The sequence below is a fragment of the Alligator sinensis genome, unplaced genomic scaffold (assembly GCF_000455745.1).
Source record: "Alligator sinensis unplaced genomic scaffold, ASM45574v1 scaffold91_2, whole genome shotgun sequence".
In the NCBI taxonomy this organism is placed as follows: Eukaryota; Metazoa; Chordata; order Crocodylia; family Alligatoridae; genus Alligator; species Alligator sinensis.
This window is the reverse complement of record NW_005842529.1, coordinates 823,973-838,609: the sequence shown is the minus strand read 5'-3', so window position 1 is coordinate 838,609 and position 14,637 is coordinate 823,973. Positions and strand designations below refer to the sequence as shown.

The following is a 14,637-nucleotide window of genomic DNA, read 5'->3' as shown; positions in this document are numbered from 1 at the left end:
CATGGCGCCTCTGGTATTCTGCTTGGCCAACACACTGTTGTCTTCATAAAAGTGTAGCCTTGAATTTAGCTGCCTCAGGCAACAGGACCAGCACTCTCCCACTTAGAGGCACATCAGTTGCTTAAGGACTCACTTTCTTAGTGTCAGACCTTATGGGCACTCTGGGCTGTGGTTTACCTCTCCAGGGACACATCTCTTTAGCTCACATGCAGACTTTGGGAAGGTTCTAAGCCAAGTTGCTCTTCATTGTCAGACAACACAGGACATCTACAGATCTAAACAAAACTGTAGAACACCTGTACACGTTCCCTTACTTCATTTTCCTTGCTACTCTTGATCTTTCTTGTGGAGAACTTCTGCTTTATGCCCAAGAACCCAGGACATGGTGTCTCCTTCAAATTATGGGAGCTCTTGTCTACAGGCTGCTTCCTGGTCCGGGCCCACAGTCAAAAAAGATCTACCTGCTACAAAAGCATATTTTTTCTATCTAAGCTTGCTTTTATCTTTTATGAGCATCTCTGACTCTTTTGCCATTAAAAAAAAAAAAAAAAAATGCCTACCATCCAGCCTCTTTATGGGTCTTTTAGGTAATTTTGAATTCTAAACCCCATTTCCTTCAGACTACCTGAAAATAACTAGCACTGTCCGTGGCATTGTTCAGCCTAACATCATGCATGAAGGTTAATGACTTCTGCAGCTTTTGCTGGGGATCTTGTCAGTTCATTGCTGACTTTACATATTGAGGCATTTAACAAGATGTCATTTTGGTAAAACTAGCTGAAATTCCCAAGTTGAATACAGACAGGTTCCCCAAATTATTGTGCTATGAAATGTTTCTAATCTTTCCTTACTTCCTCTAGGAGCCAGCAGAGTAAAAAGTCCAACCTGTGACCCAGTCCTACTGTTGGAAGCTAGAATACCAGCAATGAAACTCTTTGTATTTGTGTGTAACATGCTTAGTTGTAGAGTGGCATGTATGATGAGTAATATTTTGGAGACTATTTATGTCCTCAGTCATTGTGTTTCCAGAGAGAAAGGTGTTGGGATATCTTATAGCTAATATTTCATGCCTAATAAAATAAAGGAGTGACTTCTATAGGGCTGAAAGGAAATAGAAGTGTAGAAAAATGGGGGCAGAAGTGATCATGAGAGGTTGTTTAGTCCAACCTCTGCTCCAGGCAGAATCATCCTCATCTAAACCATCTCGGACAAATATCAGGCCTGTAATTCAAACTTCCGAAGACGGAGATTCCACAATGTCTCTTAATCTTCTATTTTATTGCTTACCCATCTCTTTGTTACAAAGTATCTAAGTATCATAGCTAGAAAGCATCTGGTAGAAATATATAACTTCACTCTTCTTTGTTAAAATGTAAGCTTAATACCTTTTGCCCCTCATAAACATAGAGATCAGATGATCTCTATATTTATCCTGTGACCATAGATGGATAGAATTGTTACACACGTGTTTATCTGTAGAAATGGCTTGTTTTTGTTTTTTTATGTTTGCATGCCTACATGTGTAGTGATTCAGCCATGAATTGAGTGTTTTTAAATATAGTTAATTTTCATTATTTTCAAATATTAATAAGAATGCTAGAATAGTTGTATCTTGTATGGGAACTCAAGAACTAAATTTATGCAAAAGAGGCCATCTGGGTGTCAGTAGTGGAGTGATAAGCGCCTTGACTAACTGCCAGGGGAATCCCAATGTATAAGTTTTTTTTTATATATAGTGTGTATGTCTGTAATTTATACAAAGTGTGCACGCACACACTTTTTAATGGATGGACTCTGAGAAGTTTTTATTTGCTGGTGGTTTGCAATGGGACTTTTATGGGGGGGGTTTAACAGCACAAGAATAGGACAGTGAAAGATTCTATGATCAAAAAATGCTCACTGAGATAGTGTATATTAAGGCTTTTTTCTTCTATAGAACTTTGATGTGATAGTTTGTTCCTTTCGCACTTGTATGACAGCAACTGAAGTAAATTATTAAAGACTGAGCTTTGAGGGGTTTGAGGAATGTCATTGCTAATTTTAAGTGTTCTGATGTCGAGTGGGAAATTTATTTTTGCTCTACAAATAAATTATGAAAATTGGAGGTGCCCTACTCCCTGTTCCTTAAGTCCTAAGAAGGAGAAAAATGTTGAGTTGTTTTGAGCCTTTTATAATCTTGGCGTAGATATGTGGGACAGTAATAAAGCAAACTGCAGTTACAGCAGCTGTACAAAAGACACTTGTGTGGCTGTAATAACTTGCCTCTAGTTTGCATCTCCCTGCATCCCATTGTTTCTTTCCTGCCCCCTGCCCATCCTTCCTTCCTTTTTCCCTCTCAATCTGAGTATTCTTTTTGTTGAGAATTAGGATTGGGCTGTATCAGAATATGTCCTCTTGGTGTATTACTTTGATGTTACTGATCATATTCAAAGAAATAAAATGTTGTCTTTGCTTTTCTCAGGTGGCTTTGCTGAATTCTCCAGCTGTTTCCCTGGCCTCTGTGAAGGAAAATCTATTCTAGTTCCTACTTGTATTTCTCAGCCCTGCTTACCAGTCTCTAACATTGGGCCAACTAGAATTTTGCCTCATCTTTATCTTGGTTGTCAGCGAGATGTCCTCAGCAAGGTGGGCATTTTTATATGCATTATTTACAGCCATGGATACACAATCTTTGGGAATGGGAAGAGTAGCTAAAAGAATACAGATCGTGCTTTCCAAAATAACCATGTGTTGCTGCTTTGTGATGTTGTATCGGTTCCACAGCAAAACACTTGGAGTAAATCCAAATAACAAGCCTTCTGTCGTTTGATCTCTATCAGCTGTGGGTTGTGTTGATGACACGGAATTAATATAATTAATGCATATGCTCTGTAATGTGATACTTGGTCTTCTCTTGCTTATGCTGATACCTGCATCAGAAATCTTCCAGTTGACAGGAAGTTATTAATTTATTATAACAAAGGCCTAACCAGTTTCATGAGCATGACTCCAACTGGTTCTGTTCTGACAAGCTGTTAATACTGCACAGTGTCAATGCTTGCTGCAGCACAAAAGACCACTGATCTCATGCTAAGTGGGATTTTGTTTTTTTTTTGGTGGGAGGGGAGATAGGCTGTGAGTTGTTTGTTTTGCTTTTTTTAATTAAATACTAGGGGGAGTTGATTTGAAGCACCTGACTTTGGTTATTACTGTATATGTCTACTGATAGCTCTTGGCCTAAAATTGAGCACATTGTAGTATGTGAAAAAAGCCCAAAAGCAGCCTCCATAATTTTGTGATATTAAATGCCCCCAAACTAACTGAATCAGGTCTGTGGCATGGGTGATCAGCAGCATGCAGCTTGGCTAAACGCATCCCCTTCCCTCCCCTGCACTTAGCTACCAATCCCTCCCACAACTGGAGGTAAGCTCTCTTCTTCCCCTTCCTCTGACACTGGCAGCCATCAGTCTTGTCCCCTCCCAAAAGGGGTCTGAGGGCCCTTGGTGCAGCCACATCGCAAATACCTCACCCACTGCTCTAAAATGTTGATCTATACTGAGGCATTCTCAAGCTCCAGTTTTTCTGGGCCTCTCTGCATGGGTACTTATGCAAAGGTTTACACCAGGACTGGCCAGGTCTGCTGTTGCTCGGTGTATATCCCTTTGCTCACACCACAAAAGATATACACATTTGGACTTCTTTACCATCCTCAGTTTCAACCTTTAAAAAAAAAAAATACCTTTCCAAATTTTTGAAAGTTTCTTTGCATCTGGCAGTTTTATATTTAGGAGATTTATATGAGACCATTCTCGTAAAAGCAAGGGATTCCTTTTAGGGTTTTCCCCCCTCTCCTGTTTTTTAAAATACATTTAAAAGTTTGTGTGTGAAGATGTTTCTTGTTCTGGGGTTAAAACATCTAATTTTATCAAAATCTAATCACTTTGTCATAATCAGATTCTTTCTAGTTTCTCCTATTTCTCACCCCTTTTCCACCTAGTTTTAATAAGGTATTTTAGATTGCAGTGTAAGCATTTCATTATTTTTTCTCTTCCAGAACTTAAACTGCTAGTATGGAGAATAGTCAGTGGCCATTGCTTTCCTTTTAGGTACAGACAGTCCTTGAACTTATGACACAATTAGTTCCTGAAAACCGCGTCTTAAGTCGAAATGTTGTAACTCGGAACTGATTTTTCCCGTAGGAAACAATGTTATAAATGGGGGATTGGTTCCTGAACCAAGGCCCGATACCTCATTTTCACCAGAAATAACCCAGAATTTTGTACTCAATTATACATAAGTAATACAGCTACATTAATGTAGTTATATTGTAAATAGCACTCATATTGATTTGGAAGGACTTCTTCGAGGTGACTTTGCTGGGCTTTTTGAAGGGTTCTTGGCTCAAGTTTTCTCAGGAGTCTTGGCTGTAGGTTTTTCTGCAGTCTTGTCTTCTTTCTTAAAGAAAGTGTCCAAGGAAGTTTGGACAGACATTCTCCAGGGAGATGGGCAATGCAGCAAACTTGTTTGCTGGCATGTCACGGCATCGATCAAGCATTGTAAAGTCAAAACAACAGTGTGTCAATTTATAAACTTTGTAAGTGTGAAACGTAACTCGAAACATTTTAAGTCAAGGACTGCTTGTATTCTTTTTTAAAACTTGTATATATTGTTGCTGTGCAGCATCTAGTAGTTTAGACAAACTTATTTCTAGTACTGTCCACAGTAATTTATTTATCTATTTTATAATGTGTGACTATTTGTGCTCACAGGCCTGTATAAAGCAGCCCAGGGTTTTGAGTTTTTTTGTTCTATTTTCCCCTCCTGCTACAAATTTACTGTTGGAGATTCTTCTGTTCTTATAGTATTTTGATACATGGTGCTGTTCTTGGCTGTAAGGGGTTGAGCATGTCTCACCTATTTATATCAAGTGGCTCCCAAAGGGATTACAGCTCTAACCCTATCCATCTGGTTCTGAGACACGCTAAGTTTTGGCATTTGCTTGGCCTGTAATGGTCCTAGCAGGGGATAATGCTGGAAATGGAGGAGGAGGTTCCACACTTTCAATAAATCAGTGACTCACTCACTTTTTTTTTTTTTTTAAGTATAAGGGAGACCACCCAGGCTTTGCTGCTTCCATCACTGTGTTTTCTAAACCTGGATTTAATTTCCTGGAAAAAATATAGCCTTTTAGGGCATCATTAATTTTGAGATTTAAACAAATCACAGAATGTAGAGCTTGAAAATAGAATATTTACTGTCTTTCCACACGGTTGTTGGTGTTTAGGATTTCTGAATCTTCCTCCTATCCTTTCTTCCTCTTGGGTGACAATGAAGTCCCTGTTCTGGTTATGATGTTATAATCTGCAGCTCTGGGAATCATTTGAAAGCCCAACCCAGTGCACATCAGATTGGAAATCTTTTTCTTTTTTTGTGCCCATTTTCATTTGCATATAATTCCATGCCAGCTGTGTAACCCATCAGTGCTATAGGTAAAAAGCTAGGAGAGAAGCCACTCAGAGCTTTGTCCACATTCACCCATCAGTTACAATTCCACCATTCCCTGCTCATCTCCTCCCTCCTCCTGACCATGCAATTGGCCTGGTTCTCCAGACATGTATGCAGGTGATATGTTCATCTTTTCCCTGTGATTTTAATAGCGGGTTGGGGTGACTTTCATCAATTAAGTTACCCAAGCTTCTGCAAGGGGTTCTGTATAAGTAGGGGCTGCAGCCACATGATGGAAAGCCCTCATAGTCCATCAGACACACTGGGGGCCTGCCATGCTCTGCCTGCAAAAATGACTGCCAGGACCAGAGTCTGCCTGTGAAATTGGCTGGCAGCTGCCTCGACTTAGGTAGACTCCTATGTATAAGCGAGGTACATTGTACGTCACTTGCCTTCAGACTGCAAACAGAAACAGCGAGCTGTTTCCTGTACCCTTAAGAAAATTTAATGTGAATGGGTAGGGGGATGTGTCTGTTTCATTGGTCAAGGCATTAATTTTTCATTCAATTCAGACAGATTATTTTCCATATCATTTTAGCAGCACAGAGTGATCCAATTTATTTAATACCTTTCAATCCTATCCATCATGCCCTCACTGGTAGGGCACTGACCTACACAGAGCTTTAACAGGGCTCTTTTAGTGTGTTAACAGTGCCAGTTCTGCCATCAAGGGAGAAGAGAATTTTAACCAGGGTAGCAACAAATTCCACATCTCTTGTTAATGCCTCCTTATTCTTTAGAACAGCAGAATATGTATTAACAAATAGAAAATAATCATGTCAGCTTCCCTTATGAAAATCATCCCATTCTTAAACACAGTAGAGTTCTCACTCAAAGAAAAAAATCTTCTGCAAGACTAACTACCAGCAGTGAACATTTTCTTGGTCTCTCTGAATAACTGCTTCTAGAAGACCATTAGAACAATGCAAATGTGAATTCTAAGCTAGTTTGTAGATTTGGGCTTAGAACTACTAGGTTTAACTTTCTTATGTACTAGAGTTGTGGCTTTAATTTTTTACTCTTGATCTCTTGTCTACTTTTACAGGAGCTGATGCAGCAGAATGATATTGGTTATGTTTTAAATGCCAGCAACACTTGTCCAAAGCCTGACTTTATCCCAGAATCCCATTTCTTGAGAGTGCCAGTGAATGACAGCTTCTGTGAGAGAATTTTGCCTTGGTTGGACAAGTCAGTTGATTTTATAGGTAAGAAGCTTAGACAAAATGCCTCTTTTAAGATCCTCTCTTTATAACTGCTAGAAAGTCTCTCTTTCTCATTTAGGGTAAACTTTGCTCAATTTTCATTGGGTTCTGAATTATTCATGGGAGATATAAAAAGAAGTGCTATTTTAATTGGTTTTCCTTTTATTTATGGTTGTCCCAAGGGACTGTTATGATGAGATCTTGGGCTACTTGCTGCTGTAAATGTTGTTAGCAATCACAAGCTGATTTTAAATGAAGTATTTGTTATTTGTGTAAGTTTAAGTTGGTAAACAAATAAGGGAGTGTAAAATCAAGGTTTCTGATCTTCCATTTTTCTAGATTATGATGATGCAACAGGTTGTCCCTGGAGTTAATGCTAGACACTAATTCAAGGTGCTTTTAAGGGCCTGAAGTAAAGATATGTGTGGGTCACTTTCTCATGTTCAGTGAATTGTTTGACACGGTCTAGTGAACTCTTGGCCACTCTTTAGAAGCCAAAGTATTTTTAAAAAATGAACAAATGGATGTTCTGATCTTCTTGTGAACTTGAACAACTAGAAAAGTCTCATTTTGGTTTTTTTTAGAAATTCAGCTTTGCTGTGCCCAAAGGATTTGCCATCGAGTCAATACAGTAGCTGATCTAATTTGTTCCCCTGTCTCTGAAGCATTTATCCCCACCCACTTTCAGAGGCATGTATGAGATTTTTCATCAGGGCATGTTTTTTTCCTTTAAATGCCATTATTTAGTGATTGTTCCCATAGAACAGCACAATTTATCTTCGTTATTCTAATGTTTCTTACTCATTAGAATCTTCCTTTTCTACTCTTGGCTTCAGTAATGCCTTGTGGCAATGTCTCTCACTAAGGAGCCCTTTGTGTATGTCTTGAGCGTGATCCACCCATTTTGAACATGTTGTCTTTGTTTTGTTAAATGCCCTCTCATCCTTGGTGTGATGAGAGAAGGTAAGTGGAAGCTCCTGATTTTAGATTCCATTTTAGGAACATTGGCCCAGGCGGTGCCTTCTGAAGCTGTGTTCACAGGAAGCGGTTAACCAAAGGGATCCCCCAAATCACCACTATAAACCCTCATGGCTACAAGGAACACCATCTAAAATGCTAGGAACACCCTATTGCATTGGTGCCCAACCTTTTCATTCCATGGGTCAGATGGATGGTGCCATGTTTCTCCATGGGTTGGATTTGGCTGCAGGGTGTTGCACAGCCTGACTTTATTTGTCTGCTGAGGGTAGAGGTGGGATGGGGTAGAACAGTCTTGATCTGGATGCATGCAAGGGTGGGCAGGGGAACAACCGAGTCCTGATCCCAATGCAAGGGTGAGGTGGGGCAGGACATGACATAGCAAGGCAGCCATGATCCAGATGTGCAGGGTGGTGGGGGATAGTGGCAGCAGCCCAGCCCCAATCTGGATAAGGTGGGATGAAGCACCCCCAATCCAGACATGCAGGTTGATGGTGGGCACCAGTCCAGTCTGATCTGGATGCGTCAGGATGTGGGCAATCCTGATCCCGCTGTGTGGCCAATGGACCTAGCAGGGCTGTAGCCAGAGCTGTAGAACTTTCACTGCTCCCTGCTGCTAAGTTCTTTAACCCCTCAGGGATCCCCCATGGGCCAGGTGTCATGGCTCCACAGGCAGGATTTGGCCAGCAGCTCAGAGGTTGAGCACCCCTGCCCTATCGCATGCCATAATTAATAGGCAGGGAGAGGAGAGCACTGCCACTGCTATGGCAACAAGGAAGGGTTGCAATCATTTCGTACACTGCTGTTGTGACTCCTCTTGCTCACCTCTTCTCTAAACTAAGTGTTCTGCAGCTTTGCTTGCTCCTGCTACTGAAGTCTTTTCATGACTCCAGGCTCATTCTTTGCCCATCTGTGGATTCTTTCTTTCTGCTGTTTTTATTTAGAGATACAAGGAGCAGTACTCCAGGCACCATCAAGTTTATATAGCAGCACACTGATGATTTCATTATTTTTGTTCTGTTTCCCATGCATTCAAACATTTTGCTTGCTTTGCTTTTACTATCATTACTACACATTAAACGGAACAGAAGCCTGGAGTGGCTAGTTAACACAGAATCCAGCAACATTCAGTAAGTCAAATGATATATATCTGCATACAAGGCAATGCCACACGCAGTAACAAAAAAAATTTTTTTAAATGTGTGTTGTTGGGGGATGGCTAGGTAAGGATTGCTTTGGGAATTGGCCTACCTCCTGACACTTATGCAGATATGCAGCCATCAGAAAATACCAGCTAATAGGTAAGCTTTGGAAGGAGAAATACCACCAGCATTCTCATTCATTGAGTACTTCTGCTTAAGGTACTGGAAGCAGAAGCAGCTATTGAGATTTGATAAACCAGCTTAATGGCTCTACATTATTATAAATGATAGCAAAACTATAAAAGGAAAAGGAGAGTTAAATGCTAATGACTCAACAATCGCTGTTAATACCTACATAGCATTATATAAATATCCCTTTGTGGGATGCTGTTGGCTCATGTTTGGCTCTAAATTCAGGATTTCCTAAAAATAAGTTTATTCAAAAGCTACTAATGATAGAAACTTAACCACAGCTTTTTCTGTAATAACATTTTAACAAGTGAATAATCTGGTACAGCTTTTATAACAATATGATAAATGAGAGTCTTTAACCTGACTAAAAAAAGTTAAACTGATTTACTGTCTGCACATCTGTTTAACACAGGCAATGAAATACAGTGAAAACTGGCTAAGATGGAATTGTGCAGGGCTGGGAATAGGTTCCGCCTTGACCGGTGTCAGTCATATAGAGGGAGCCTTCCAGCTGGGATGGCATGCTAGGACTATAGAAATTTTCTAATTTGAGCAGGTTATACAGGTTCCATCTTAAACAGGGTTCACTATACAGTACATAAAACATAATACAAATATTGCAAGATAGTAATTACTTCACATGTAAACTTTCAGCTTTGAAGCAAACTCAAAGTATTGTCATCAACTTCTGGGCTCCTCCTTTTATTCTTGTCTTACTATTTACCATTTTGTCACCCACCCAAAACATGTTTGCTTGTAAATACTACAGTGTTTCTGTTTTCTTCATGTCTGAAGACTGCTCTTTCTGGTAATGTGATCAATGTTGAATCACCCCTTGAAGTTAATGGGAACAATATCAGTTGCCAACAACTCTATTGCTCATGAGAAATTCTGGACAAGAGAGAAGGTATTGTGTTTAGAACAAGCAAGGGAGCTGCATGTGTGACTTGCTCTCTCCACTTAAATGCTGCCCCACGTTCTGAAGGTAGCCACATTGCTTCCTTGGCATGTGCTTCCTTTTGCTGGTGTTTTAAAATAGGGAATAAACACTTTCCACAGCCCTTCCAAGGATTGAATGTGCACACAGAGATGACAGGTGTTATATGGTGTGACGGCAAAGTAACCGTTCTAATACAAGAAGAGGTCAGTATGTGTACGTGCAGTGAAAGAGAAAACTATAGCAATGCTGATTTCTGTTTGAAGCTTCGATGGAATCTATAAGTGTTGAATTTTAAAGTTGTATGTTTTCTTTGCAATGGTTTTAGCACAACGTAATGCTCTTCATGCTGACAGCTGTTTTGTTTTGGGTTTTTTTGGCCCTCCCCTTTCTCCCCCATACAGAGAAAGCAAAAGCATCAAATGGGCGAGTTTTGGTGCACTGTTTAGCTGGGATATCACGCTCGGCCACAATTGCTATTGCATATATCATGAAGAGGATGGATATGTCTTTAGATGAAGCCTACAGGTAAAGAGAGAACTTCCCTTTTATGAGAATCATTAAGTTGGTAATGCAAGATAAATTATTAAATCCTAAGTAAGGAGGAGACATTTTTATTTCATCCTATGCCTCACTTGCTTTTGGTCCAAGAATGCTTCAGGTCACTATTACTTTAAATACAGACTATTGTGGGCTTATCTCGGTAGAGGTTTATAAAATAAATGAAATACATGCCTCATAATGATTCCTGAGCACAGAATGTGGTCTTGGGAGAATAAGTACTTGGAGTCAATAAGGGGGTAGAAAATTTTAAATGCATAATAGCCAAGTATAGACTGAGTAAACAACCTGTAAATCAGCATTTCTGTAACTTGTGCCAATGTAAGCCACTGCACTCTAATGTAAGAGGAAAAATCTAATGTGTAGTGTAGCTTATGTGGTCTGTTCACTCTTCTAGCATTAAGAAAAAAACCCAAAGATCTTAGTGCTAGCATTAGATGACTCTCAGATAATGTCTTTAGGCCAGTGTCTTCTAGGAATTAAGTAAACTGAAAAGTTAATTGTTGCTCTTTGAAAATTCACTCAGATCTCTTAGAAATCTGTTGAGTTTATTGTTGGCTTTGTGGAGTCAAAGATTTTTGGAACTGAGTGCACTTTGCAGAAATGACCAATGTTGTAATTCAGTTATTGTAAAGAGTTCACACTTTACAATAAATTCCTGAAGGCCTGAACATTTTTATCACAATTCTGTACTTCACTGGACAAGCCCATTGTGCTCCCTTTTGGGGCTTATTTTTTCTTCTTATTTGCTTGTAAGCATATTGGTATCATTGATAGCATTCTTGGTACCAGAAGGAATAGTATTTTGAACAGCTGCAACAGTGCAGGTAGAGGGGCACCTTGGGATGGCATTCTGTTTCTTGCCCTGGTCATCTAAGTGTCCAAGTGACTATTCACCGAGTATGTACAGTACTAACCAAGGCCCATACGTATGCCTTTGGTAGATGGATAGCAACCTTAGATACTCTGAAACGGAGTCACCCAAAACCTGCATCTACAAGAATTAGCCTAGAGTAGAAGATATGGAGGTGGGTGCCCCTATTTGCCACGTAGCTCAATGATTGGGGCACTTATTTGGGAAGCTGGAGACCTTGGGTTTTAGGCCCCCTTCACCCAGAGGGTTTTTGAATCCAGGTGAGTAACCTAGCTACTCAACTATTTGGAAAAAGATGGGAGAGAGCTTCTGCACCTGCTCCCTCTCTGTCCTCTACATGTCTATGAATAGAATGGCAACCTGTGTGTAGATGTCTAAGTCTGGACACTTAAATGACCAGGAAAGAATAAAACACCACCCCTTGCGCACCACCCCTATTATATCTCTGTGTTTTCTAATAATGGCTATGACTTGAAAGACAGATATTGAAAATCTAAGAATAATTTCAATTCTAATGAGGGAATTTTCTCTGGAAATGATGCATTTGATTATGTGCGGTAGAGACTGTTTGCTTTCAAGAGCTGGTCTCTAGTCTATAGAGGCATACATATCATGCAAGATCTGGCTGCGTGCAGCACACCCTTGTTTGGTGGGACTTTGAAGGAACTTTCATTACATGTGGTGAAAGTAGTTCAAATGACAGGTGCCAGATGAACAAAACCAGCAGTTGGGGAGGAAGTGAGCACAAGAATACACTGTTTTTTATGTTCAGTAGATTACCTGTTTTGCTGGCAGCTTATCAGATTTTTGTGATAGTGGTTTTGAGGTAGTTATGAATGATGAAAAGCACTTGCTGTCAACAGAAAGGAATACTTCTCAGAGAATTTTAAAATGAATTCCAATTGGTCAGTCTCAGTGCTTTGTCACCAAGACTGTGGAAAAGGACTCTCAATTGTGTGGTGATTGTTTCTTTTACCAAAGAACTGCATGGAAAATGTTGGGGGAAAAAAATATTACAATAGCTAGAATTTTATATTTCACTGTATTTACCTCTTCCTGTGATAGACCGTTCAATGACTATACCAAAGGAAGTCACAGGGAATGTACTCATTTGTTGGGGGGGGGGGGGGGGGGGGGGGATGTTGTAGGCATTTAGTTTATTTTCTCAGTTAGTGAGAGGTAGCAAGCAAACAAAATAACACTCCTATCTGAAAACAGTTTTCTAGTGTTTTCTTCAAACAACATCTACAATATACAATGAGTGAAAGATCAGAGAAAAATTCTCTCCACTTTATCTTGTATATTTTGATTTATATAGAAGAAGAAATAAAATTGAGTACATGTAACCCATTTCCTTTGCTTAGAGAAGCTCTTTTTATGTTTCTTTTCAAATGAAAAGTATTTCTAAAACCATAAAAACTAGCAGGTCGACTCAGCAGAGGAACCTGTAATAACTTCATTTTCTTTTTAAGTGACTTTTTTAAAGATAAATCCTGTTCTGAAAGAGGTATATTAGGGACTCTAGGCAGTACATGGGGTAGAAATGATAATGTAACTGGACGGAGCTATTGTAATTACAATACTTAATTTTTCCATAAAGCACAACGAATATTGAAAGGAAAACAATTGGTGCGAAGATGGAATGAAGGCTAGGGGCTGAATTTCTGACACTAAAATAAATGGTCCGGGTTCTTTGTTAACAGCTTTTGAGCTACAGAAATCTTTGCAGAATCAAGCCCCCACCACGCCTCTGCTGTAGAATTTCTCCATCCACCAGAAAACAGTGTGTAGTAGTGGTGGCAGTAGTTTCAACTGCTGTTTTGTACATCCTTTCTGCCCTTTCTGTCCAAACAGCTTGCTCATCTACTTTCACTAGAGTATTGGGAAAGAAGAGCCCAAGCTATAACCAAGCAGTTCAGTCCTTCTCATGACCTGTCCGTCTGATTGATGTTAGTTGCAAAAACTGGGGGGGGGGGTTGTTTTGTGTTTTAAAAGCAGCAGGATCTTGTGATTTGGTTGTGTAAATTCTTGTTGGCTTCCAGCCAGACTAAGAGGAAAAAATCCATATACTACCAATGGATATGTTAAACAAGCAAAACACATTTTAACAATGAGCTTTCAAGAGTGTTTACTTTTCTAAGTGGCCTACTATAAGTGTGTAACACATGCATGGGTGAGAAAAATATAACCTTCCCCTGAGGTGCACTAGCTCTTCATGATTCATCCCTGTGTTAAATCCAGGAAAATCCTGGGATTCAATATTTTTGCTTTCCTTTAATGGCTATTTATATTCCCTCATGCATGCCCACACTGCTTGCATATTATGATCCTGCAACCATGTTTCTTGGGCTGCTGCTTCTGCTTATACTGGCTTTTCAGGATTTAGTCCATTTGTTACCTGCCGCACTCCAGCATGGATTGTGTGTACACACTAAAAGACCCAGGAAAGACGGGTAGTATTCCTGGACTTATAATGCATAAATCAAAGGAGTTGTCAAGATGTTCCTGTATTTGCTTCCACAATAATGGTTTTCAAACTGGATTTTAATAGTGGCAGCAGAGCTTCTGATTGGTCCGCTTGTGGTAAGTAATGGTGGTGCCACATGTTGAGGTCAGTGTTGACTCTTCCTAAGGAATGAACATGCAGAGGCAGTGGGCATAGGGGATAACAAACAGTGGTCTATGCAGGGAAAGGGTACATGGCCAAAAAGTTTGAAAACCATTTCCTTCAGACTCTGTTTCAGCAGTGGACTTCAAGTACATATGTAATTTCATGCCTTTTCAACAAAGAATGTAAATACATGCTTAAGTGTACACATGTACTTTAAACACTGTTGACTTCAATGGAACTTAAAGAAGCATTAAGCTCTTTTCTGAATAGGGATGGGTCAGAGGTGCCTATCAGCAAATCAGGAGGAATCTATTGCAGTAAAATTCTTTGTCCGATGCCAGTGCACAACTCTTCATGTTGCATTCTTAAATTTGGATACATGTAGGAGACTAGGTGCATTGTAGAAACCCACTAGTTTTTTACCTGGCAGAAATTGGCTCCAATATGCTGCAGTATAGATGAGCCTCGCCCAAAACGAAAGAGACCAAGGGCTGGGAAGTACTAATGTTAGTCAGGTGAAGTACCTGTAATGTAACACTTGGGAGTATTAAGAGGTGATCTGCAAGAGAGAAGAAAGAATGAGCTTACAGAGTTCTGTTAACAGAGCTCCATTAGCCAGCAGTGCAAAAAGATCATGTCCTGTGTTCCATGTAGCT

The 14,637-nt window shown here is 39.9% G+C and overlaps 1 protein-coding gene across 8 annotated transcripts in view; it reads left to right on the top strand.

Annotated features, from left to right (window-relative positions):
* Positions 1-14,637, top strand: part of DUSP16 (dual specificity phosphatase 16) — an 87,421-nt gene that overhangs the window by 66,412 nt on the left and 6,372 nt on the right. For all 8 annotated transcript variants that reach the window (XM_025213458.1, XM_025213461.1, XM_025213459.1 and 5 more), the window contains 3 exons: positions 2,462-2,625; positions 6,530-6,689; positions 10,340-10,463. In XM_025213458.1, coding sequence (XP_025069243.1) covers positions 2,462-2,625; positions 6,530-6,689; positions 10,340-10,463 — 448 coding nt within the window. The remainder of the gene's footprint in view (positions 1-2,461; positions 2,626-6,529; positions 6,690-10,339; positions 10,464-14,637) is intronic.